A 25,610-nucleotide genomic window follows, 5' to 3' on the forward strand; every position below is an offset into this window, starting at 1 on the left:
GCCTCGCAATTCACAGCTAATTAGCGACTGCCACTAATCATGGTTAAGAAAAGACAGGAAGATCTAGAGTAAATGTGCCAGAAACATCGCTCCCTTTGGTAAATAGAAAGGTCTCCCTCTGCTCCCCTGTGTCACAGGGGAGTACAAGGGTATTGTTTTCTTTTTACTACCACCTCCTGAGTGTCATGGGCTTCCCTCAGTGGTAAGGAGTCTGCCTGCCAGTGCACGAGCTGCAGGGGATGCGGGTTAAATCTCTGGGTCGGGAAAATCCCCTGGAGAAGGAAATGACAACCTACTCCGGTATTCTTGCCTGGAAAATCCCATGGACAGAGGAGCCTGGTGGGCCACAGGCCATGGGGTCACAAAAGAGTTGGACATGACTTAGCAACCAAACAGCAACAACAAGGGGAACAACAGCATGCCTACTTAAGGACTATTTCACAGCCTCCCTTTCAATTTCATGTGGTTGTAAGATGCTAGGCAATAGGATGTAGGAGAAATCTCTTCTGGCCATTTCATGGAGCCTTTTAAAAAATACCACTGAAGCTCTCTGTTCCTGGAATAATGATGTAATGGCCGGAGCACTAGATACCATTTTGGACCACAACAATGTGGACCGTGTCCTAAAAGGTCAGACCCCCTTCAAAGGAAGGGGGTCCTGAGTTGCTTTTTTTTGAACAGAACTACCACATTGGCTCTGAATCTTCTACTTCTGAATTTTGAAGCCACTTATATCTTTACAAAGCCAAATATTTTTAGGTATCTGTTAATAATAACAGAGCTTAATCCTAAATGAAATCTCCAGCTGACAGAAGAAAGTACTAAGCTTGAGAATAGTTAAAGAGCTTGCATAAAAGTAGGAAGCAGAGTCTGAATTTATTCTAGGAAGGCCTGAGAGCTGCAAAGTGGATGTGGGCCACTGGCCCACAGGCCATCCCACACCTCCTAGTGCAGTAACTACTCCGGGTATTTTGTCCATTTAGTCAATTTTCACATGTTGCCATCAGACTAAGATCATGGCTCAGTGATAGTTTTGAGTTGTATATATATATATACATTACATATATTTGGTTTATTTGATTAGATTTGACCAAAAATCTAACCAAAGATTAGATTTGACCTCTGATTTTAGCTAATATTAAATTCTCTTGATTTCAGATAATATTATAGAGTATATTATTGATTTTTCCAAGTTTGGGATTATGTAAAATATTAGTGGATGTTGCATGTTTGGGAGTAGGGAAGGCACAGGATCATGACAATTAACCTACTATCAGTTCAGTTCAGTCACTCAGTCCTGTCAGACTGTTTGCGACCCCATGAACTGCAGCACGCCAGGCCTCCCTGTCCATCACCAACTTCCGGAGCTTACCCAAACCCATGCCCATTGAGTCGGTGATGCCATCCAACCATCTCATCCTCTGTCGTTCCCTTCTCCTCCTTCCCTTAGTCTTTCCCAGCATCAGGGTCTTTTCCAAATGAGTCAGCTCTTCGCATCAGGTGGCCAAAGTATTGGAGTTTCAGTTTCAACATCAGTCCTTCCAATGAAAACTCAGGACTGATCTCCTTTAGGATGGACTGGTTGGATCTCCTCACAGTCTGAGGGACTCTCAAGAGTCTTCTCCAACACCACAGTTCAAAAGCATCAAATTTTCAGCACTCAGCTTTCTTTATAGTCCAACTCTCACATCCATACATGACTACTGGAAAAACCATAGTCTTGAGTAGATGGACCTTTGTTGGCAAAGTAATGTCTCTGCTTTTTGATATGCTGTCTAGGTTGGTTATAACTTTCCTTCCAAGGGGTAAGTGTCTTTTAATTTCATGGCTGCAGTCACCATCTGCAGTGATTTTGGAGCCCAAGAAAATAAAGGCAACTGCCGTTTCCACTGTTTCCCCATCTGTTTGCCATAAAGTGATGGGACTGGATGTCATGATCTTTGTTTTCTGAAGGTTGAGCTTTGAGCCAACTTTTTTACTCTCCTCTTTCACTTTCATTAAGAGGCTCTTTAGGTTCTTCTTCACTTTCTGCCATAAGGGTGGTGCATATCTGAGGTTATTGATATTTCTCCCGGCAATCTTGATTCCAGCTTGTGCTTCTTCCAGCCCAGCATTTTGCATGATGTATTCTGCATATAAGTTAAATAAGCAGAGTGACAATATACAGCCTTGACAGACTCCTTTTCCTATTTGGAACCAGTCTGTTGTTCCATGTCCAGTTCTAACTGTTGCTCCCTGACCTGCATACAGATTTCTCAAGAGGCAGGTCAGGTGCTCTGGTATGCCCATCTCTTTCAGAATTTTCCACAGTTTATTTTTTTGATCCACACAGTCAAAGGCTTTGGCATAGTCAATAAAGCAGAAATAGATGTTTTTCTGGAACTGTCTTGCTTTTTTGAATATCCAGCAGATGTTGGCAATTTGATCTCTGGTTCCTCTGCCTTTTCTAAAACCAGCTTGAAATCTGGAAGTTCATGGTTCACGTATTGCTGAAGCCTGGCTTGGAGAATTTTGAGCATTACTTTATTAGCGTGTGGGATGACCTACTATAGTGCTAGCTTTTCATGGCCATCTGCTTAGCAGCAAGTGATTGAGTACAGAAACTGGTTCCCATCAGTGCATGGTGCATAGCTTGTAGCCAGTTCTATCTTGAGCTAGTGACGGCATAAAAAAGATGCATACCCCTTCCTCCACCCCTTTCTCTGTTCCCTCCTCTCTTTTGCTATTGAACAGGTAATACATACACTGGAGGCGGAGAAATGGAATATTGCCGGCTGTATCAGAAAACAGTCACAGTCATCAGCGATTGCAGCACAGGTGAGCTGGTGAGCCCTGAGGGAACTCAGCATGAGAAAACACAGGATACTGGCCCCAGAGAGCTGAGACGCATATCAAAGGGAGGATTTCAAAGAGCCCAGACTCTTACATCTTCCCATAGGTAGAAAAGCACTAAATTCCTTAAGACACCTAGTTTTCTTTTACTAACAGTAATCTTTTATTTCTAGTACCTGCCTTTTGTTGCAAAACTCCTATATATCCTAGTTTCCATTTCACCTTCTTGAAGCAGTTTTCTCAGCGTTACTTGAGGTGCTGCTCTGGAGCTCTAATTTGTTGGCTGTCCTCTGAAGAAAACACAATGCTTAACTTTTAGGTTAAGATCATGGCATCCGGTCCCACCACTTCATGGCAAATAGATGGGGAAACAGTGGAAACAGAGTCAGATTTTATTTTTTGGGGCTCCAAAATCACTGCAGATGGTGATTGCAGCCATGAAATTAAAAGACGCTTACTCCTTGGAAGGAAAGTTATGACCAACCTAGACAGCATATTAAAAAGCAGAGGCATTACTTTGCCAACAAAGATCTGTCTAGTCAAGGCTATGGTTTTTCCAGTGGTCATATATTGATGTGAAAGTTGGACTATAAAGAAAGCTGAGCACCAAAGAATTAATACTTTTGAACTGTGGTGTTGGAGAAGACTCTTGAGAGTCCCTTGGACTGCAAGGAGATCCAACCAGTCCATCCTAAAGGAGATCAGTTCTGGGTGTTCATTGGAAAGACTAATGTTGAAACTGAAACTCCAATACTTTGGCCACCTCATGCAAAGAGCTGACTCATTGGAAAAGACCCTGATGCTGGGAAAGGTTGAGGGCAGGAGGAGAAGGGGACAACAGAGGATAAGGTGGTTGGATGGCATCACCGACTCAATGGACATGGGTTTGGGTAAGCTCCGGGAGTTGGTGATGGACAGGGAGGCTTGGCGTGCTGCGATACATGGGGCTGCAAAGAATCGGACATGACTGAGCGACTGAACTGAACTGAACTTTTAGGTGGTGAATATATTTTTTTAGTCGACAATACAAAACTAAAAACAGTAACAGTACAAGGCACATAATAAGTAAATCTCCCTCCCATTCCAGTTTCTTAGGCAATACAGTTTGTTTCCTCTCAGAGATATTGCATGCATGCATATTTCAGCATATGTGTGTATATATTATTCTTTTTTAAATATCAGAAAATTATACATTTGTAACTTGATTCTTTCAGTTAATTCCTCTGTATACACTTTCATTTATTTAATTCCTTGTTGATAAATGTTGTTTCCATTTTTTGGATGACAAGTAATACCGCATGAATATGCTTGTATTGATACATATCTTATTTCATACATATATGAGTATACTGATAGAATAAATTCCTAAAGTGAAATTGCTGGGTTTAGGATAGATAGATGAAAAAAAAGAGTTAGTTATAGCTTTGGTACCACAAAAGAATTATGTAACATATATAAACTCTAAAGCGTAATTGTGTCATAATCAACACTTATGATTTTTACGTTTTTATGACAGCTTGATGACACACTATATGGTCTTAAACACTAATTGTTGTTTTGCTTGTATTTATTTTCCTTTGGAACATTTATCCTTTAGGTTATAACATTATTTTATTTTTAATTGACTGAATATGTGTTTTCTCTTAATTAATTAATAAGGCAACATATATTAGTTACATTCAATACATTGCTTCACCAAACATTAAGTTCCCAAAGTTAAACTTTAAACTGTAAATGCAGGATGGGGCTTCCCTAGTAGCTTAGCTGGTAAAGAATATGCCTGCAATGCGGGAGACCTGGGTCGGATCCCTGGGTTGGGAAGATCCCCTGAAGAAGGAAATGGCAACCCACTCCAGTATTCTTGCCTGCAGAATCCCCATGGACAGAGGAGCCTGGTGGGCTACAGTCCATGGGGTCACCAAGAGTCAGACACTACTGAGCACAGCACAGCATGCGACAGGATGAGCTATCAGAGGGCTCTCAAATGTCTTATTTGCTGTTGAAAATCTTCAAGTGACCCCTTGCAGCACGTAGATTGGGCTTCATTTATTTAGAAAACAAATATACTCTGAATTTCAAAGTAGCTAATCTCTTTCTCTGCTTCTCTGTGTACTTTTGCTTGTTTTGAAGAATTATGAATAGTAGCATACCCTCTGTAGTCTCCCTGGCCTTGTTTTCTTTCGCTCAGCTGGTATGTGGCATGTCCATCCATATCGTTGCTTGCAGGTATAATTCAACCATGTTTATTGCTGATGCTGTTCTACAGTTTAGTTATCTATGTCCCTATTACTGAAAGGTATTTGGGTTGTTTTAGTTTGGCATGTCCATTTTTCATTTTGACAAATATTTTCCAAATGGTCATTCTTTGAGATTAGACAGACTTTCCCTATAGCCATTATTAAACAAGAATTTACAGATGTATTTTGATTGAGTTTGGTTGGCATTTCTTTTTATTTATGGCTATCTGAGTCTTCCTTGCTGCATGGACTTATCTCTAGTTTCTGCTAGTGGGGACTTCTCTCTTAGTTGCAGTACACGGGCTTCTCATTGCAGTGGCTTCTCTTGTTGCAGAACAGAGGCTATAGGGCCAGCAGGCTTTGGTAGCTGTGGCATATAGGTCCAGTAGCTGTGTCTCCCGGGCTCTAGAGCACAGGTTCAATAGTTGGGGCAAACGGGCTTAGCTGCTCCGCGGCATGTGGGATCTTCTCGGACCAGGGATTGAACCATGTCTCCTGCATTGGCAGGCAGATTTTTCATCACTGAGCCACCAGAGAAGCCTTCTGATTGGAATTTCTGAAGCAATATTCCTGATCTCAAGGCAGTTTTACAAACTGTTTCATGAGTGTTTTGAAAGACATGGGAAAGAGGCTTCTGCTCCAAGGAGTCCCAGTAGGGACAGTGACATGCAATAGACCACCCGGGCAGCTAGGGCCAAGCTGGGAGGCTATGGATGTCAGAGACATTTGTTTTAAAACTTGCCAAAGTTTCCACAGCATGATCTTTGAACTTGGCTAGTTTTCTGAATTTGTTAGAGGGGCAAAGGAAAAAAGATCTTTTTGCCTCTGAAAAAGTGCATTGTGACACAGAGGGAAAAAACAAGTCAGATGGACACTGTGGTGAGAAGCAAGGAGGAGTCAGTTCCCAAGAAGAACCTATAGACAGCAAGGGACACCAGGGTGTTTGGGACAGCCCCTCCCCCAGACTTAGGCTAGGAGGGAATTTCACGTAAGAAGGGAGGAGGGCAAAGAGAGATCAGAGTCCAGATTTGTTATTCTCGTTCCTTGAAAGGACTGAATTTCTCGGAATCCAGATGCTATCTGGGGAGGGAATCACTTGAACTAGTTTTTCCTGGGAAAATCTGTGGCTTGCCCTAGAGTAACTCAAGGCTGTAAAATCCCCAGCTCCAGTGGGCAGTTTTTCTACCGCTCTGGGGAATTGCCTCGCAGTGCTGTCTTTTATTACTCACAGTCCTGGGAGAGCAGCTCTTTCCCAGGGTGCAGTCTTCCTCCAGGCTCTGAGTCCTGCACTCTCCACTGCTCTTTGTTTACCTCTGTCCAGGCAGGGGCTGCCACATGCATCCAAAGGCTCCTTGCATCCTCTGCTTTCCTTTATCTATTTATTCCCTCAACTCATACTTTTCCTGTAATAAAAAGGTATGCAAGGGCATATACTCCCCGCCCTTCTTTCCACTGAAGCACAACATGAGATGATGAGGACTGTAGAAATAGAGGTTTGCATTTGAACCCTTACTTGTTGTTGTTTAGTCTCTCAATTGTGTTCCGCTCTTTGCGACCCTATGGACTGTACCCGCCAGGCTCCTCTGTCCATGGGATTTCCCAGGCAAGAATACTGGAGTGGGTTGCCATTCCCTTCTCCAGGGGATCTTGTGGATCCATGGATCGAACCCGTTTCTCCTTCATTGGCAGGTGAATTCTTTACTGCTGAGCCACCAGGGAAGCCTGTGGAACCCTTACTTACCAGCTAGCACTAATATGACTGTGGGTAAGTTAGCATCCTGTTTATCCATAAAGGTACTACTACTTCAGAATCCTAAATTACTTAATGAGGTACCATTTAATAAAACCTTGTGCAGTTCCTGTAGTGTAATTGGTACTCACTAAGTGTTATTTTCCTATTAATATTCACTTACTTATTCATTCATTTATTGATTTACTCATACATTTGGCAAATATTTAGTAAGAATGGAGTGTCAGACAGCCTGGGAAGTGTTGAAGATACAAGTTAAGACTTAGCCATGGCCCTCAAGAGTCTCATTGATTACTGAGGGGGGAAGGACAAGTACACCGATGACATTATTTCTAGAGAAACATGCTCTGGGAAGTTTGCTGAAGGCGTATAGAAGGACAGAAAATGGGCATGTAACCCAGCATAGGATGGAAGAGAGTCAGGGAGGTCTTCCTGGAGGGGACGCTGCTTCTGTTGTATATTCTTATAAATCCATGGTGTTGGGGGGTAGAGTTAAAGGGAAAGCCATGTTAATGATCTGGTGGTGGAGAGCCTGGCATGTTCAAAAATACACAGGGAATTCAGGACCCTGTGCATGGAAAGAAGTGGCTAGACATACAGATCTGCAGCTCAGGGTGGGACTATGGATACAGATGTGAAGTGTGTCAGCAGACAAATAACACCCCTGGGAAATATTCCTGGGATCCTCCTCCCCCTGAGAATGTAAACATTGGCACCAAGGTGGTATAGGTGCCAATATTTACACTCCCAGGGCAGAAAGGCAAAGCAGAAAGGGTATGAAAAAAGAATGATTTAATTTAAAGGAGCTTAACCATCTATTCTCCCACTTCTCTTTCCAATAATGATGTGGAGACCTAAGAAATTGAGGGATGCAAACAAAATGTGAAAACTGAAAGCTGTTTCCTCAAGTCTGCTTTGTACAGCTTTTTCTTTCTCTCTCCAGACCCAACAGCCATCCTTGTCCTGCTAGAGGAGTTTCACTTTTTCTATCACTCTCAACTTCATCTGATGTTTTTTGCCTGGCCACTGATGATGTTTCAGAGTTCTCAAATCTTATTGGACAGTGGGTGCAGGGTACTCCTTTTCTACTGTAGGGTAGCCGGGAGGTCACAATCATGTTTTCTAAACAGAGAGATTCTTGGAACCTGCAGAAATATCTAAAGGGAGAAGAGCAGGTCAGGGCTTTCAGTCTGTTCCATCAGGTTGCATTCTTCCCTTTCCATATTCATTCTGTTTATAAAAAAGTTTGTCCGCCTCACAAAGTATATTTAAATAATAATTAGTTTTACCAACTTTATTAACTATCTAATAAGAGCTTCAGTTAAAAGAACATTATTTATGTTAAGCCTATTGAAATATTGGAATGAGTTCTTGGGTCCCATTACTTGTGTAGACACTTCTGCAAAGCCAAGTTCTCTAGGCTGGAAACTCCTGAAATAAAATGCGATCATGTGAAATTTATCAGTGAATGAAGGGACAGTAAATTTTCACTGAAAACACAGTAAAGAAATTAACTTGGCTTTTTTTTTTTTACAGACTTTTTACTTTGAAATTATTTGGAGCACTTTAAATACATGTTTTGTTAGAAAAAAATGGGTTTTATGGAGATGTCCTGAGACTTTCAGAGAGAGCAGGGATTAACTTGAAATGTTAGGAGATCAGAGTGATCAAGAAAATCCTCTGAGCATGCACAGTTTATGTTCTCTCTCTCTTTTTTAAAAAAATTGTTCATTTACTTGGCTGTGCCAGGTCATAGCTGCAGCAGGTGGGATGGCGTGGGCATCTTTAGTGGAGGCATGTGGGATACATTTCCCTGGCCAGGCTGAACCAGGGTCCCCTGGATTGGGAGCTTGAAGTCCTAGTCACTGGACCACCAGGAAAGTCCCCTCTCTTTTTGTCCCCAGTCAAAATTTGAAGATCCAGCGGGTAAACAGCTCCTTAGGCATTTGTGAGGTCACGTTAGTGAGGGTCCGGGGTAAGGGTGAGAAAATAGAGGCACTGTAGTGAGACAAGGATATGTGGTTGTTTTGCATGTGGAAGGTGGGAGTCAGTGTTTGATTGTTGGCTTCAGATTGTTCTCAAGTAGTAGATTTGGTTTCCAGGTTCTCAGACAGCATGAGAAGAATGTTAGAAAACTCAAGACCCAGGAATCTAAAGTTCTTTGTAAAGGACATTTATAAACAACATTTTATGAGTCTGGAAGACACTTAGGAATTCTCTCCAATCATCCTTTTGTAGACCAGAAAGCCAATATCCAGGGAGGTGAACAGACTTGCCCAGGTTAATTGAGTGTCAGCCCTGGGACTGGAACTCATGGCTCTTCTCAGTCCAGGGTTATTTATGTGTTTTCTCCAGGTCAGCTTCACACATTCTGCTAGGCTAGGGTTAACAGGCTCACATCACTCATGGCAACTCTCACGGTCCTCTCCCGGGCACCTCTGTTCTCAGGAAGTTCTCTGACTAATGGCGAGGGGGCTCTTAAAAGCTAAGGGAAGGACCACAGGAGTTAAAGGTCTTTAAGCTAGTGAAGGTCAGAGCTGTGGGCTAGGAAGTCACAAGTCAGGATTGGGAGTGGTGGGTTGTAAATCAGGGGAAAATTCTCAACAGAGAAAGACCATCCCATGTTTGGAACAGGGAGGACAAATGGGTTGATTGTGGGGCCAAGTGCCTAATCATAAGGCACTTTTGTTTACTGACTCCCCAGTAGCAAAAGTGAAAGTAACTTGAGGAAGTTTGATAACAAAGGGTAGAGAAAAACTTGAAAACCACCGTACCTTGAAAACCAGGCAGGGGATTTCCAATTTAGCTGCTTATATAAACTGGAGGCGAGGTCCTTTGCTCTGTCTTCTGATTCTGCTCCTCTGATTGCAGACATGGCCACTGTGGTCGATGTGAGTTGGGATTTGATACTGAGGGTGGAGAAAGGGAGAGGACCTCTGAGTCATGGGAGAGAATCAGGAATGGATGAGGGACAGTGCTGGGAAGTGAAGGGGGTGCTGCTGGAAAGGCATCTGGAAGGGGAGGAGATAGGCATTGTTACTTACTGAATGTGAAGAAAGTTTCCATGAAGAGAACCAGGTCGCTTGGCTCCTGAGTTCTTTTGCATTGAGACCTTGCACTGGTCACACTTAGGGGTACGTGGTAGGAAGTGGGAGTGGGCTTTGTGCTCAGCAGGGCTGGCAAGACTTGAAACTATGGGAATATTTTCTTGATCCTTTTCTGTCTTATCCTGTTTAGGCCTCCAGGGCTCTTAAACTTGAGCTTTCTTCTTTTACCAAAAGAGAGGTCTACAGAATTCATTTATTCTAAGTTGTTAATGCCTGTGTAAGACTATATGCTCTACAAAAGGAACTTGGAATGAGGCTAATGCTTAGCATAGAAGCGTGTGAATTCAGTGAAGAAATGTCTGTGGCATCTAGTTTGGGAAGATATTTTGAATGAAGCCTGAAAGAGGTCCTCCAAGACTTTCAGGTGATAGCACAGGAGTGAGATTCCTTGTGTTCATATTATTGAAATAAGACTCAGATGTAGTCCCTACTTTCTGTGAGTGGGACCCCGATTCAATTAAAGGAGGGATCATATTCTACAACAGGTGGATATAAGAACACAGGAAACAGATGAGCAGGTGATATTGAACATAGCTTCACTACAATGTGTGAGTTATTATTTAAAGCATTAAGAAAGAAACTAACAATACAGAAAAGATGTGTCATAAACAGAATTTCCTTCTAAAGAAGTCATAGTCACAGAGGACAGCCATGTGAGTATTCCATTAGGCTGTCAGGTCTTGGGAATTCTGTTTGAGAGCTGTTTTTCAAATCTGGTGTACATCTTTGGATGCTTTCTAGGTGTATTTAGTTTTTGACATTTGACAACATTTATCTGGAGAGGAGACAGGTAAAAAAGATAGGAAATTATCAATAACATTTTGCAATGGATAAGAGGACAAAGGGAGAAAACTGGTTTTCTTGCATTATAACCTGGAAATTTCAAAAACAAGTTTCAAACAAGGGAGGGGCACAGCTTGTAAAGGATCTGGAGGACCAGATAGGCAGAGAGGGGTGGGAGCAATGGAGGAGGGGGTACAAAGGGTATAGATGAGTGCAGTCATAGGCAACTCTCTCTTGGCCACTTTTGTCCAGGTGACTGTCCATTCTGAGAAATGGAAACCGATGACCTTCCCTGCCCATCCGGGAGACAGAGTGAATAAGATCAATGAACGTGTCCGCTCTAGGACCAAGGTTCCCGTGCCGGACCAGGTCCTCCAGCTGGGCTCGAAGACCCTAAAGCCAAAGAGAACTCTGTCATCGTATGGCATCGACAAGGAGACGACCATCCACCTCACCCTGAAGGTGGTGAAGCCCAGTGATGAGGAGCTGCCCTTGGTTTTGGTGGAGCCTGGTGAGGGGGGGCAGAGGCATGAGCTCCAGGTGCGAAGGTCCAGCTCAGTGGCCCAGGTGAAGGAGATGATCAAGATGAGGACCGCTATACCCCCGAAGAAGCAGATTGTGAACTGCAATGGAAAGAAACTGGAAGACGGGAAGATCATGGGAGATTATGGCATCAAAAAGGGCCATTTACTCTTCCTGACATATCCCTGCATTGGCGGATGATGACCCTGCAGATGGAATGATAGCAGAAATGAAAGAGCTCATTTCCTTTTACTTCTTACTCACTAATCACACCCTCTGAAAATCTCCCAAAATTAATGTGAAAGATAAATAGAAAGAGAAGATTTAGGTTGGGCTGGTGAAGAATGTTGTAGAACATTTCTAATTCATTGATTCTTTCATTTTCACATGATTGAATAATTGCAAAATTGCATATAATACATTATATGTTGATATGTTAGAATATATTGGAATTTGAACACCTCTTAGAGGTAACATTCAAAGCCAGCTTGCAGTTTAATTCTGAATTGGTTCTGACTCATAGAAAAACTCCTATTTCCTTTCCCAATCAACAAAAGTACATTTTAGGTTGTGATCCATGTTCTTCTAATTACTGTGTTTGCATCTATTGTTAGTGCAGTGCTTCTTCTATCATATCACTCAAAAATTGTTGAGCTACATTTACTTTCTACTTATAGAGAATAGTGAAATGCTTTATTATTGAACTATTTACTGTGATGATTCCAATCTTATTAATAAATAATTTAGAAATTCAATCAAACGACTTCCCCTCGCCTTATTTAAAGCTATTTGTTATGAAGTGAAACTTGGCACCATGCCCCTTTCTACTCTCTGTTTCTCACACTCTTATTAAACCATTCTTATTTCTGGGGATGATGGTGGTCATGGCAAGATATTCATGGTGGGATCTAGAGATTTTATGCCTCTAGTGGGGGCTCCTTGGGAGTAGATGTACTTTAGGTGGGAACAGATTTTCAGAAAATTGAGTGATTGTGGAGCAGTCTCTGTCCTGACTGCCTAGGGCTCTAGCAGGTCTTCTCTGGGTTGGATGGGAGCTGAGGATTGGTTTCTGGGTTGACCCCAACATTCTGCCCACATTCTGGCTAGCGGAGTGTTCCCCTCTCTGCTTCCTCCATCTCTCTCCCTTCCTTTACTCCTATGTCTCACCACCTTAGGTCTCCTTCCCAATCACCTATATGTTTTTCTTGCAGCCTGAAACATGTCCACCCTCTTCCCCACTAGTCTCTTCTCTTGTTTATAACTGTCTCAAGAACCACTTCCTGCAGAAGCCTTTCTGAACTTAATGCACTCAGCACAAACCGCACTTACAGGTGTTGCTCAGTATAATTATGGGTCAAGTTCTCTGGGGTGGGCACTATTTAACTGGGTAGGAGGGCATTTGTTTGCACTGATTCCCTGCAATGAGAGACCGTGTCTTCTTTTTTTGGATGGAATCTCCCGCAGGGCTGAGTCTATGATTTTATTGTCACTTAGGGATATGTCTGATGACAAACACCATGGGGTCTTCCATGGCCTCCTCCACTAGACTGGGATCTTCATACATCTTCTTACCAGCATACGGACTCTTGACTTGGGGATATGGTAAGCTTGAAGATGGGAAAGGTCCTCCCCAAATCTCACTTTCTTATTTTCATCAGCTTTGGAGAAAGCCCAAGGGCCATTTTCCCCTCACTAAACCTGCACAGCTAAAGGACATGGGGGGTTTTCCCTATAGCACAAGAACCTTTCCTGATGGGAGGAAGGGACCTCCCCATTAATCATGGGCTTCTTAAGGACAAGTCTTACGGATTCATGTAGAGAAATGAACAGCCTGAAGGCTAAACCCTTTCTTTCCACTGGGCATTCCCATCCTTGGGCCCTGGGGTAACACTCCCCTCTTTCCCTCCCCAGTTGACTCACTGTGCATCTTGTCCTCTCCCCACAGCCCCCAGGAGCCTCCTCGCTGCCCCTTTCACTTCCTTATTCCTGAGGGTGTAGATGAGTGGGTTGAGGGCGGGTGTGACTACAGTGTAGAAAAGAGAAATGAACTTGCCCCGCCGTTGGTTGTAGTTGTGCGTGGGTTGCAGGTAGGTGTAGATGGCTGAACCATAGAACAGGCAGACGGCTGTCAGGTGAGACCCACAGGTGCCCACCGCTTTCCTGCGGCTGCCTCTGGTCCTCATGCCCCATACAGCACGGGCCACGCCGCCATAAGAGGCCAGGATGACGGCGGACGGCACCAGAAGGATGCACACGCGGGCAGCAAACATCTGGCGCTCGGTGGAGTCCTGGCCGCCGCCGTCGCAGGCCAGCTGGAGCAGCGCGGGCAGCTCGCAGATGAAGTGGTCCACCCGACCGGGCGCGCACAGCGGCCGAGCGGCCAGCAGCGCGGTTTGCGCGGCAGAGTTGGTGAGGCCCCCGAGCCAGGCGGCAGCGGCCAGAGTGTGGCAGAGGCGGGGGGAGGCGAGGCCGGCGTAGCGCAGAGGACTACATACGGCGGCTGCGCGGTCCAGAGCCATCACCGCCAGGAGGACGCACTCGGCCGAGCCCAGCGCCAGCGATGCGCACAGCTGCGCCAGGCAGCCGCCGCGCTCCAGCCTCAGGGCCCGGCCGCGCAGGTTGGCCAGCAGGGGTGGCACCACGCTCGTGGTGAAGCCCGTATCCACCAAGGCCAGGTGGCAGAGGAAGTAGTACATGGGCGTGTGTAGTCGCGGCTCGCGCACCGCCAGCAGCACCAGCGCCGAGTTGCCCATCAGAGTCAGGAGGTAGCAGAGGAGGACGAGGACGAAGAGCACAGGCTGCAGGGAGGGCCAGTCGGAGAAGCCCAGCAGGAGGAAGCGCTCCTCTGTGCTGTGGTTGCCCTGAAGAGGGAAACTCGCAGGTTTGGAAGGACGATACACAGGGCGATGTGTCCCTTACAAGCAAAGGAAAACCCGGACCATGGGAGTGGGGAGGGGGAACAGATGGCAGGCAGCACACACATGCTTAGGTGTCCATTGGAGCTCATTTACAGATCTGAACCTTTAGTTTAGGAAGGCAGCCATATATTAGTATGCTCTAGTTATATATTTACCAGAAAATTCTATGAGGAAATAGAATCTCCCTTCTAGAGATGAACAGACTTGGGCTCAGTAAGGTAAAGCATCCCAAGGTCATAGATAAGTGAGTGCCCCTGTGGAAGTGTATTCAGGACTGTTTGATTTCCAAAATCAGTGTTTTATCAGTGGCTTTCCTGCCAGAAGGAGAAACTTTAATTTGTGGTGAATCTCTCTTCTAGGCTGTGTGCAATGTACATGTCACTCCTGCTTACCAGCTACTGTGATGAGCGTGAACAACACAGATGGACACATATGTACCAGCCTTTAAATCCAGAGTCATCTGGGTAGAGAAAGACCACTAGCCAGGAGACCTGGGTTTCACCTAGTAGAACTCCCTTTTGTTAATGATTTGATATGGGGACGTCATTTCATTTCTTTCCACCTCAATTTTTTTTCATGTGTGAACCATTGAGTAAGAACTAAATGACATCTGAAGTTCCTGTACTACCTTCCTGGCTCTCATTTTAATAAATTTTTTTTTCACTTTAATAACTATTTTTCAAGCAAAGTAAAAGTGGATGCAAAAGTCTTAATCCTTGAGGGAATGCCGAATCAAATTTCTAACAGTACAGAAACCATCATGGTTGATGTGATGGATAAAAGTCACATAGAAAGCTTCCTACTGCATGGTCTCTGACAGGTTATCATTGTAAGGATAACTTATTTTAAAAATCATATTTGCTGTTCTTAAATTATAATCCTGTATTTTTTATTGTTCAGAAAAGAAACTTCTTCCCCCCAATACAACATTGTATCTGTATGGTTCTCTCATTTATCTTCATTAAGCAGAACAGGTATTAATGTTTTGATTTACAATAAGGGTTTGGGGGACTTCCCTGGTGGTCCAGGGGCTAAGACTCAGCACTCCCAATGCAGAGACACTTTGTTGAATCCCTTGTCAGGGAACCAGATCCCACGTGCCACACCTAACAGTTCCCAGGACACAACGAAAGAGTCCTGCATGCCGCAGTGAAGATGCTTTATGCTGCAACCAAGACCCGGCACAGCCAAATACTGATAAATAAATAAAAATAATTAAAAAAAAAACCACAAGGATTTGGGAGTCAGACTGCCCCTGTTCCATTCTTGCTTCTCTCATTTCTTACCCGAGCAACCTTGGCCACTGTTGTTTAACCTCTCTGTGCCTCAGTTTCCTGATGTGAAAGTAGAATTGGTTAAGTAGGTCAAACATGTCAAGCTCTTAGATCAGTTTCTGACAATGTAGTAGATGGTGAATGAATGTTAACTATCAAACCCTATTTCATATCAGGGAATAGGCTTCTAGAGGGTTCTTACACTAGGTCAGGACAAAGCTGGTGTGTGAATTTATATCCCTTTTCATATATTCACTCTGACCTTATGTGAAAAATTAGATAATATCCTTACTTTATATAATAAGAGAGGAGGGCAAATGAGGTTAAATAACATGCTCAAAGTCACATAGTTTGTAAATGCCTCTCAGGATTTCAACTCAAATCTGATTAATTCGGGGACCCTTGCTTTTTTTAAAGGAACCAGGCTCTAATATGTTAAGGACTGTGATGGATAAAATTCCATACAAAGATTTACCTTTATTTCTGGATAATATTATAGTCATATCAAAGACGAAAAAAGTATGAAAGCTGACAATGGCGTTAGGGACGTTGAGTTATAAAAAGTCAAATTTTCTAATTCTGTGGCTACATAAATACACAACAGTTCAGCCAGGCAAGCCTTAAGACATTCTTCTGCAAACCCACCAAACTCTGAAAACAGGCACACAGTGGTAAAATTGCACAGACATCTTTACCGCAGGTACACACAAATTCCCAAACAAGTAGCTCAGACACGTTTGTACACACATACAAACACCCCATAATCCCCCTCAAGCATCCAGAACACAAAATATGTTGTAAAAAATATTCTAATCTGTCCTCACACATCATTTGGTGTTCTAGAATGCACCCCTCATCCATAAGACCATTTTTAAAAAGTGGGATGTGGTAATAAACCTACCTTCATGTCTTATTCTTTGGCACTGGTGTTTAGGCCTTCAGCTAACAGATGAGAGGCTCGTCTTGTGCTCCTGCTCTGGATTCTCTGGGTTTGAAGTGGCCGGGGGAGGGATGAAAGAAAGGCCAAGTCACATGACTGTTATTTCTGGAATGGGTGCCTGAGATCAGAGCAGCTACCTTAGGGAAGAAGACTTAGGGTGGATGCTTCTTGCTGGTCAGCAGAGGAATGAATAGAATGACCTGGGGCAAGAAGCCCTGTAAGTCCTGGGATACACTGAGATCCAGGTACAGGTGGTGATATGGGTTCCCGGAGAACCCTGTAATAAGGTTTAGACAAGGCGAGGACCTGATCCTTGTGGTGATGGCAAATCAGTATTGTTGGTAGTGGCAGCAAAGATGTCTTTCCTTAAAAATGTTTTTTAAAAAATGAAAAAAAGCCCACATCTCATTTTATTAGATTTGATTCTTATGTGTCCAAAACAAAAAAAAGAAGCATAAAAATGTTTTTTAAAAAATAGAAAAAGTCCATATCCCATTTTACTAGATTTGATTCTTTATGTATTTAAAACAAACCAACAAAAAGCATAAAAATATTTTTAAAAAAATAGAAAAAAAAATGTTCTTCCTGATTCTTAAGGGCAGAGCAGTTGTAGAGAATGAAGAAGGAGCCGGGGAATTAACCGATTCCTGTTATTTAGAGAGAGGGTGGAGCTCTGGGGACTCTTTGACCCTCTCCCATAATTAGTCCTTCGTATGGAGGTATCCGGAGAGAGAGCTCTCCCAGGGTATGCAAGGGAAGATACTAGAGGGAATGGTCCTTTTAGGTAGAGTGTCCCTGGCAGTATGTGGAAGCCAGAGGCAGCGCGATTCCTTCTCACATTGTTGCTACTCTTAATTTTTAACTGGTTTAGGATTTCATTCTCTGTAGGGTGACCTTCAGCCAGCTGTTCAACCTAGTGATTCTTGGTGTCACCATCTGTAAAACGTAGGTAGCAACCCTGACCTGTGGGAGATATTATAGATTTGATGAGGTCATCTTCAGTTTTGAACGCAGCTTCGGCTCTCACTTCAGCTTTACCCTCGACACTCCTCATTGCTGTCATTTCCCACCTCACCCACTTTGCTTTCCTTTGAAACACACACATATGTATGTATCACTTTACATCCCCACCAACAGCACACCAGGGTTCTCTTCCCCACATCCTCACTGACACTTATCTCTCTTGTCTTTTTGATGATAGCTGTTGTAATAAGTGTAAGGTGATGTCTCATTGTGCTTTTTTTGGGGGGACGGGGGACGTCTGTGATGGGTCTTAGCTGTGGTGTGCTGGTTCTCTATTTGTGGCACTCGAGGTTAGTTTCTCCGGGGCATGTGGGATCTTAGTTTCCAGACCAGGGATTGAACCCGTGTTTCCTGCATTGAAAGGCAGATTCTTAACCACTGGACCACCAGGGAAGTCCAGCCCCCTCTCATTGTGGTTCTGAGTTGCATTTCCCTGATGGCTAGTGATGTCAAGCATGTTTTCATGTTCCTGGTAGCCCTTTTTTATGACTTTGGAAAAAACATCTATTCAGATCCTTTGTCCACTTTTTGATCAGATTTTTTTTTCCTGAAAAATATCTGTTCAAGTCCTTTGACAATTATTTAATTGAATTTATTTTGCTAGTGAGTTGTATATGTTTTTTTTTTTTTTTGGAATATTAACCCCTTATCAGATAATATGGTTTACAAATATTTCCTCCCATTCTGTAAGCTGCCTCTTTCAGGGGCCAAGTGAAGACACTTGAACCCAGAAACCTTCACCATGGTCCCTTTGATCTTCTTTCCATGTCTCTCAGGATCTTTCAGAATCCTTGTATTCATCTTGAAATTAACTTAAATGATTTCTGCCTCAATAAGAGTGTTGGAAGGTTGGAGAAATATGTGACTTTCTCCAGTGCCCCCTCTCCCCAGATAGAGCCAGTAGTCTGAAGTCTGGCATTCAAGGCTTCTAAGAATCCAGCCTCAAGTTTCCAGGCCTGGCACGTGTTCTGCTTTTTCTCACATAAACTTGTTGCCCTGGTGGGGTTGGGTGACTCTTTGCGCATCCCCACCTCTGTATCTTTGCTTGAAGGAATGCCCTCCTTGTCCCTTTACACCGACCTCATTCCTCCCTACCCCTCCAGCTTCAAAACAAGCATCACCTCCTCCAGGAAGCCTTTCTAAGCCTCTTCTCACTTCCCACAGCCTTTAGAATTTGCAAAACAAACAATCTTTTTTCACCTTCTGCTTTTCATTTCATTATAGGGCTTCCCTGGTAGTTCAATGGGTCAGAATCTGCCTGCCAATTCAGGGGACTTGGGTTCAATCCCTGGTCCAATATCTCTGGAGGACCCAGCGCTTCTGTTTCTCAGCCCCATGGCACCTGAGTTTCTCCCACTTTCCTTGCCTCTTCCCTGGTTGACCCTGACAGTGACAGTACATACCCTAGAGAGACAAAGAGGGTGCCAGTGAACAGAGTGAGCACCCACTCATGTTTTCTGGACTGAGCTGAAACCTTTGTCTCTATTCCTCAGCCACTCCTGCTTTCTACATCTCTTTTCTGGCTCCCAAGGGAGATCCTCTCCTGCCAGGCTCTCCAGTCCCTCCCTGGGACCCTGATCTGTGAATGTGAGAGAGCCTGGGGAGGAGGTGAAGCAGGGGGATCCGAGAGTGCAGGCTGGGGAGGTGAGATCCATGGGTGAGTGTGCTGCTCCTTAGCTCCTAAAAGAGGCTGGCCCAGGGAGCCCAGACACCAATTTCCCTGTGAGCTAGTGAGTTTTCCTCTGGGCTTTTGTGGTGGTCCTTCTTTTTCTCCACCAGTGGGTCACCCTGCCTGCACCCCTCCTATTCCCATCCCAGTCACCTCCCACTTCAATTCTGCAGAGTGAGGGGAGGAGGCCACTTCCGGAGCAGATGTCTAGGGGTGGGGCACACTTTAGAGGGTGGGTCCTCTGAGGATGGGAAAGTTATGGGAAAGTCTGGGGAGAGAGGTGGGGAAGAGGAAGCCTGACAGAAAGGGCAGTGGGAGGTGAAGAGGAGGACCAGTGGTTGTTGTGGGCAAGGGCAGGATCCGAGAATAGAGCAGGATGTGAATAGGGGTAATAGCTTCTAGGTGTCAGGTTCAGGGAGGCAGAATGGAGTGGGGGGTGATACCCTCAAGAATGAAATCTCTCAATGGCCTCCCCAGCTTAACTTTCCCCTATCTTCATCCTCCACAGACTAACTGTGACATCTATGCACTTTGCAACTGGGGTTCAGGGGAGAATGTGGCCTCTTGACTTCCCCCTTGTCTTTTCTTCTACCTCTTCCTCTTTCCTACTCTTATGGTGACTCTGTGTTCCTTTTCCTTTTTGCTCTTTGGGCTAGTACTCAGCCATCTCTTTCCTTTTACTCCATCTCACAAGCCTGACTATTTCAGTTTTCTCTGAACCAAAAGCTCTGACTTGTCTTATGATGAAACCAGGTGGGTGGGATTCATTCATTTGTTCATTCAGCATGTATGTAGAGGCAAGATCACAATGGCCAGAGAACTTGGTTGGGCCAAAGGAAACCTAGGATTCTGGTTCTGCACTAGGTAGCTTTGTGACCATGGACACATTTAAGTCTATCTATGTCTTTGTTTTCTCATCTTCCAAATGATGGGATTAGACCAGATAAGCCCACTTTTCTGCTCAAATGCCCTATTGACTCCTTGATGCTGGAGTTATGTTTATTAAGCAGTGCTGGCCACCTAATTCATTCGGTCCCATTGGTTCAGGTCACTCTGCCTTTATCTGCTCCTTATGCCATCTCTTCTCTGTGTCTTTGAATCTTGCTTCCTCTTCATATTTGAATGTCCTTTCTTGTCTATCAGCCCTTATGGGGCTCATCCTTGGGCTCACATGCTATTCCAGGGTTGCTGACATTTGAGAAGTTGGCTTTGAGTTTCTTCTGGGAAGAGTGAGGGTATCTGGACTGTTTTCCTTATAGAACTCCTCATCCTGGAATGGTCATTCTGCATGTCTCCCCCAGCCCCCCCCCAACTTTTAAGAGAGTTTCATTTGTCAGTACTTCACAGTCCTAACACCCAGATCTCATTGTATCTTAATCCTTCCTTTGTTCAGTTGGGTGGGTGAAAGGAGAAACTCCAGCCTAAGAGGGTTCTTGCTAAAGTTTAGGAAAGTATTCTTGAATAAACACTTCTCAAATTGTTGGATGTGAGAAATGGAACATTTCCTGCCATATTAGTGAACAATGATGTCACAGTCCACAGTCGTCAGCAATTCCAGACCTCCAATCTGAGCATAAAGGCACTCAGGAAGTAGAAGAATATCTGAGATCTAATAGCCATCAGGTTGCAGCCACTCCCTACAGTGAGCCCAAGGGAGCTTAGGATGTGAAAAACATAAGATGCTGGCCCCGGATAGCTGAGACGGATATGAAAGGAATGATTTCAGTTAGCCCAGATTCTTTCTTGCATCCTCCCATACATAGAAAAGTGCTAAATTTCTTAACTTGAGATATCTGATTTTCTTTAATTAACAATAATCTTTTGCTCAATCTGATTTCGGTGTTGACCATCTGGTGATGTCCATGTGTAGAGTCTTCTCTTGTGTTGTTGGAAGAGGGTGTTTGCTATGACCAGTGCGTTCTCTTGGCAAAACTCTATTAGCCTTTGCCCTGCTTCAATCCGTACTCCAAGGCCAAAATTGCCTGTTAATTCAGCTGTTTCTTGACTTCCTACTTCTGCATTCCAGTCCCCTATAATGAAAAGGACATCTTTTTTGGGTGTTAGTTCTAAAAGGTCTTGTAGGTCTTCATAGAACTGTTCAACTTCAGCTTCTTCAGTGTTACTGGTTGGGGCGTAGGCTTGGATTACTGTGATATTGAATGGTTTGCCTTGGAAACGAACAGAGATCATTCTTTCATTTTTGAGATTGCATCCAAGTACTGCATTTTGGACTCTTTTGTTGACCATGATGGCTACTCCATTTCTCCTGAGGGATTCCTGCTCACAGGAGTAGATACAGTGGTCATCTGAGTTAAATTCACCCATTCCAGTCCATTTTAGTTCGCTGATTCCTAGAATGTTGACGTTCACTCTTGCCATCTCCTGTTTGACCACTTCCAATTTACCTTGATTCATGGACCTGACATTCCAGGTTCCTATGAAATATTGTTCTTTACAGCATTAGACCTTGCTTCTATCACCAGTCATATCCACAACTGGGTATTGTTTTTGTTTTGGCTCCATCCCTTCATTCTTTCTGGAATTATTTCTCCACTGATCTCCAGTAGTATATTGGGCACCTACCAACGTGGGGAGTTCCTCTTTCAGTGTCCTATCATTTTGCCTTTCATACTGTTCATGGGGTTCTCAAGGCAAGAATACTGAAGTGGTTTGCCATTCCCTTCTCCAGTAGACCACATTCTGTCAGACCTCTCCACCATGACCTGCCCGTCTTTGGTGGCCCCACACGGCATGGCTTAGTTTCATTGAGTTAGACAAGGCTGTGGTCCATGTGATCAGTTTGGCTAGTTTTCTGTGATTATGGTTTCAGTATGTCTGTCCTCTGATGCCCTCTCATAACACCTACCATCTTACTTGGGTTTCTCTTATCTTGGACATGGGGTATCTCTTCACGGCTGCTCCAGCAAGTGCAGCCGCTGCTCCTTACCTTGGATGAGGGGTATCTCCTCATGGCTGCACCTCTTGACCTTTAACGTGGAGTAGCTTTTCTCAGCCCTCCTGCACCAGCGCAGCCAGCGCTCCTTGGACTCTACACATACACAAGAGAATACTCTACACATGGACATCACCAGATGGTCAACACCAAAATCAGATTGATTATATTCTTTGCAGCCAAAGATGGAGAAGCTCTATACAGTCAGCAAAAACAAGACCGGGAGCTGACTGTGGCTCAGAACATGAACTCCTTATTGCCAAATTCAGACTTAAATTGAAGAAAGTAGGGAAAACCACTAGACCATTCAGGTATGACCTAAATCAAATCTCTTATGATTATACAGTGGAAGTGAGAAATAGATTTAAGGGACTAGATCTGATAGATAGTGTGCCTGATGAGCTATGGATGGAGGTTCATGACCTTGTACAGGAGACAGAGATCAAGACCATTCCCATGGAAAAGAAATGCAAAAAAGCAAAATGGCTGTCTGAGGAGGCCTTACAAATAGCTGTTGAAAGAAGAGAAGCAAAAAGCAAAGGAGAGAAGGAAAGATATAAACATCTGAATGCAGAGTTCCAAAGAATAGCAAGAAGAGATAAGAAAGCCTTCCTCAGCGATCAATGCAAAGAAATAGAGGAAAACAACAGAATGGGAAAGACTAGAGATCTCTTCAAGAAAAGTAGAGATACCAAGGGAATATTTCATGCAAAGATGGGCTCGATAAAGGACAGAAATGGTATGGACCTAACAGAAGCAGAAGATATTAAGAAGAGGTGGCAAGCATACACAGAAGAACTGTACAAAAAAGATCTTCATGACCAAGATAATCATGATGGTGTGATCACTCACCTAGAGCCAGACATCCTGAAATGTGAAGTCAAATGGGCCTTAGGAAGCATCACTATGAACAAAGCTAGTGGAGGTGATGGCATTCCAGTTGAGCGATTTCAAATCCTGAAAGATGATGCTGTGAAAGTGCTGCACTCAATATGCCACCAAATTTGGAAAACTCAGCAGTGGCCACAGGACTGGAAAAGGTCCGTTTTCATTCCAATCCCAAGGAAAGGCAATGCCAAAGAATGCTCAAACTACTGCACAATTGCACTCATCTCACACGCTAGTAAAGTAATGCTCAAAATTCTCCAAGCCAGGCTTCAACAATACATGAATTGTGAACTTCCAGATGTTCAAGCTGGTTTTAGAAAAGGCAGAGGAACCAGAGATCAAATTGCCAACATCCACTGGATCATGGAAAAAGCAAGAGAGTTCCAGAAAAGGATCTACTTCTACTTTATTGACTATGCCAAAGTCTTTGACTGTGTGGATCACAACAAACTGTGGAAAATTCTGAAAGAGATGGGAATTCCAGACCATCTTACCTGCCTCTTGAGAAATCTGTATGCAGGTCAGGAAGCAACAGTTAGAACTGGACATGGAACAACAGACTGGTTCCAAATGGGAAAAGGAGTATGTCAAGGCTGTATATTGTCACCCTGCTTATTTAACTTATATGCAGAGTACATCATGAGAAACGCTGGGCTGGAAGAAGCACAAGCTGGAATCAAGATTGCCGGGAGAAATATCAAGAACCTCAGATATGCAGATGGCACCACCCTTATGGCAGAAAGTGAAGAGGAACTCAAAAGCCTCTTGATGAAAGTGAAAGTGGAGAGTGAAAAAGTTGGCTTAAAGCTCAACATTCAGAAAACGAAGATCATGGCATCTGGTCCCATCACTTCACGGGAAATAGATGGGGAAACAGTGGAAACAGTGTCAGACTTTATTTTTTTAGGCTCCAAAATCACTGCAGATGGTGACTACAGCCATGAAATTAAAAGACGCTTACTCCTTGGAAGGAAAGTTATGACCAACCTAGACAGTATAGTCAAAAGCAGAGACATTACTTAGCCAACAAAGGTCTGTCTAGTCAAGGCTATGGTTTTTCCAGTAGTCATGTATGGATGTGAAAGTTGGACTGTGAAGAAAGCTGAGCTCAGAAGAATCGATGCTTTTGAACTGTGGTGTTGGAGAAGACTCTTGAGAGTCCCTTGGACTGCAAGGAGGTCCAACCAGTCCATTCTAAAGGAGATCAGTCCTGGGTGTTCATTGGAAGGACTGATGCTAAAGCTGAAACTCCAATACTTTGGCCACCTCATGTGAAGAGTTGACTCATTGGAAAAGACTCTGATGCTGGGAGGGATTGGGGGCAGGAGGAGAAGGGGACGACAGAGGATGAGATGGCTGGATGGCATCACGGACTCAATGGATGTGAGTTTGGGTGAACTCCGGGAGTTGGTGATGGACAGGGAGTCCTGGTGTGCTGCGATTCATGGGGTCGCAAAGAGTCGGACACGGCTGAGCGACTGAACTGAACTGAACTGAACTGTATCTTTTGATATTAGACTATCTGCTCTTTGTTGTAAGACTTCTATAAAACCTGGCTTCTTCCCATCAGCTCTTCAGAGCGGTTCTCTTAGGTTCACTTGAGATGCTCTCTCCTGGGCTTAAGTCCTAAAAATTCCCACTGAGTAAAACAAAGCTGAAGTTTTAGGTTGTTTAAAGTCAATATTTTTTAAGTCGATAGATGCCTTTGGTCAATTTCTAGAGCCCTTCCATTATCGTTTTTGACAAATCTGTAGTTATTTTGTTTTTGTTGTTGGTGGTGAGAGTATTTGCTGAGTGCCTGCCTCACTCAGATATTTTAAAAGTTCCCCTCCACCTTAACCTCCTTAACCCCTAAATAATGGTAAGTCAAGTAGAATCAGGAAATTAAATCTACTAAGACCAAGTAGAAACAACCTTTTATTTGCTTTCTTTTTGAAATGTCTGAGTTTCTTGCGAGTATGGAGACCATGGAGTCTGAAGTAACCCTTGACACCTTCCCCTTTCCCTTTCCAAGTGCTCCATTCAGCACATATTTATTAAACAGCTTTATAACCATACAGACTTGTTAAGTATGTCTTATTTCCCCCATTTTACAGATGAGGAAGAAGGCTTAGAGATCCTGAGTGATTTGCCCCACAGGTCAATATTAGCCTCAGTACTAAGGCTCGAATCTGCCAGTTTGCACTGCACTTCATTTCCACCCATCTCAAACCCTGGCTTCTGCTTTCCCCTGCAGGAGACATCATGAAATCCTTACCGAACCCAGGAGGTCTGTGAGGCAGGGACTCCTTTCCCCAGCCCTGCCCAGTGGGGATGAGGTCTCCGAGGAGCATTCTGACAAGGTTCTCTACTGATGCCCCTCGAGGGCAAGGAACTGACCCTTTGCACTGCCATCGACTCTCCCTGATGACCCTTTTCTGCTCCAGATCCACGCAAGCCTTACCAGTGCCCGCTGCGGGGCAAGGGCGTCAGCCACCCCTCCAAAAGGAACCGCCAACAGCGCATCCCCAGCGAGAAGAAGCTTTTCCAGTGTCCACAGCTCAATGAGAGCCTGAGCTGGAACTCAGATCCGACTTGCCACTGCTGCAGGCACCGCGGGGAGGCTCCTTTAAGCTGCGCGCCGTCCGCGGAGCGCTTTGGCCTCAAATCTTTAGAGTTGTTGAGGACACGGGACACCAGCAGTGCACGCACGCCGCTGAGCTGCCCTGCCCGCA

The 25,610-nt window shown here is 44.1% G+C and overlaps 2 protein-coding genes, 1 non-coding gene and 1 pseudogene across 5 annotated transcripts in view; 1 reads left to right on the forward strand and 3 right to left on the reverse strand.

Annotated features, from left to right (window-relative positions):
• Nucleotides 1-16,410, reverse strand: part of OR2H1D (olfactory receptor family 2 subfamily H member 1D) — a 43,452-nt gene extending 27,042 nt beyond the window's left edge. The window contains exons 1-2 of one of the 2 annotated variants that reach the window (XM_059880252.1): nt 16,325-16,410; nt 9,594-9,728 (exon numbers count right to left, since the gene is read on the reverse strand). The gene's annotated coding sequence lies outside the window, so the exon portion shown is untranslated. The remainder of the gene's footprint in view (nt 1-9,593; nt 9,729-16,324) is intronic. The other variant, XM_059880253.1, reaches the window with a different exon arrangement.
• MIR12033 (microRNA mir-12033) lies at nt 7,508-7,574 on the reverse strand. The gene has a single exon (NR_162395.1). It is a non-coding gene; the product is annotated as a microRNA mir-12033 (primary transcript).
• Nucleotides 9,662-14,582, forward strand: UBD (ubiquitin D). 2 transcript variants are annotated; one of them, XM_059880304.1, is made up of 3 exons: nt 9,662-9,710; nt 10,962-12,833; nt 14,509-14,582. In XM_059880304.1, the coding sequence occupies exons 1-2, from the start codon at nt 9,693-9,695 to the stop codon at nt 11,430-11,432; spliced, it is 489 nt and encodes a 162-aa protein (XP_059736287.1). In that variant the 5' UTR covers nt 9,662-9,692; the 3' UTR covers nt 11,433-12,833; nt 14,509-14,582.
• On the reverse strand, nt 13,148-14,101 carry OR2I1P (olfactory receptor family 2 subfamily I member 1, pseudogene; annotated as a pseudogene).
• Nucleotides 16,411-25,610: the final 9,200 nt, after the last annotated feature.

The sequence above is a fragment of the Bos taurus genome, chromosome 23 (genome assembly GCF_002263795.3).
Source record: "Bos taurus isolate L1 Dominette 01449 registration number 42190680 breed Hereford chromosome 23, ARS-UCD2.0, whole genome shotgun sequence".
Classification (NCBI taxonomy): domain Eukaryota; kingdom Metazoa; phylum Chordata; class Mammalia; order Artiodactyla; family Bovidae; genus Bos; species Bos taurus.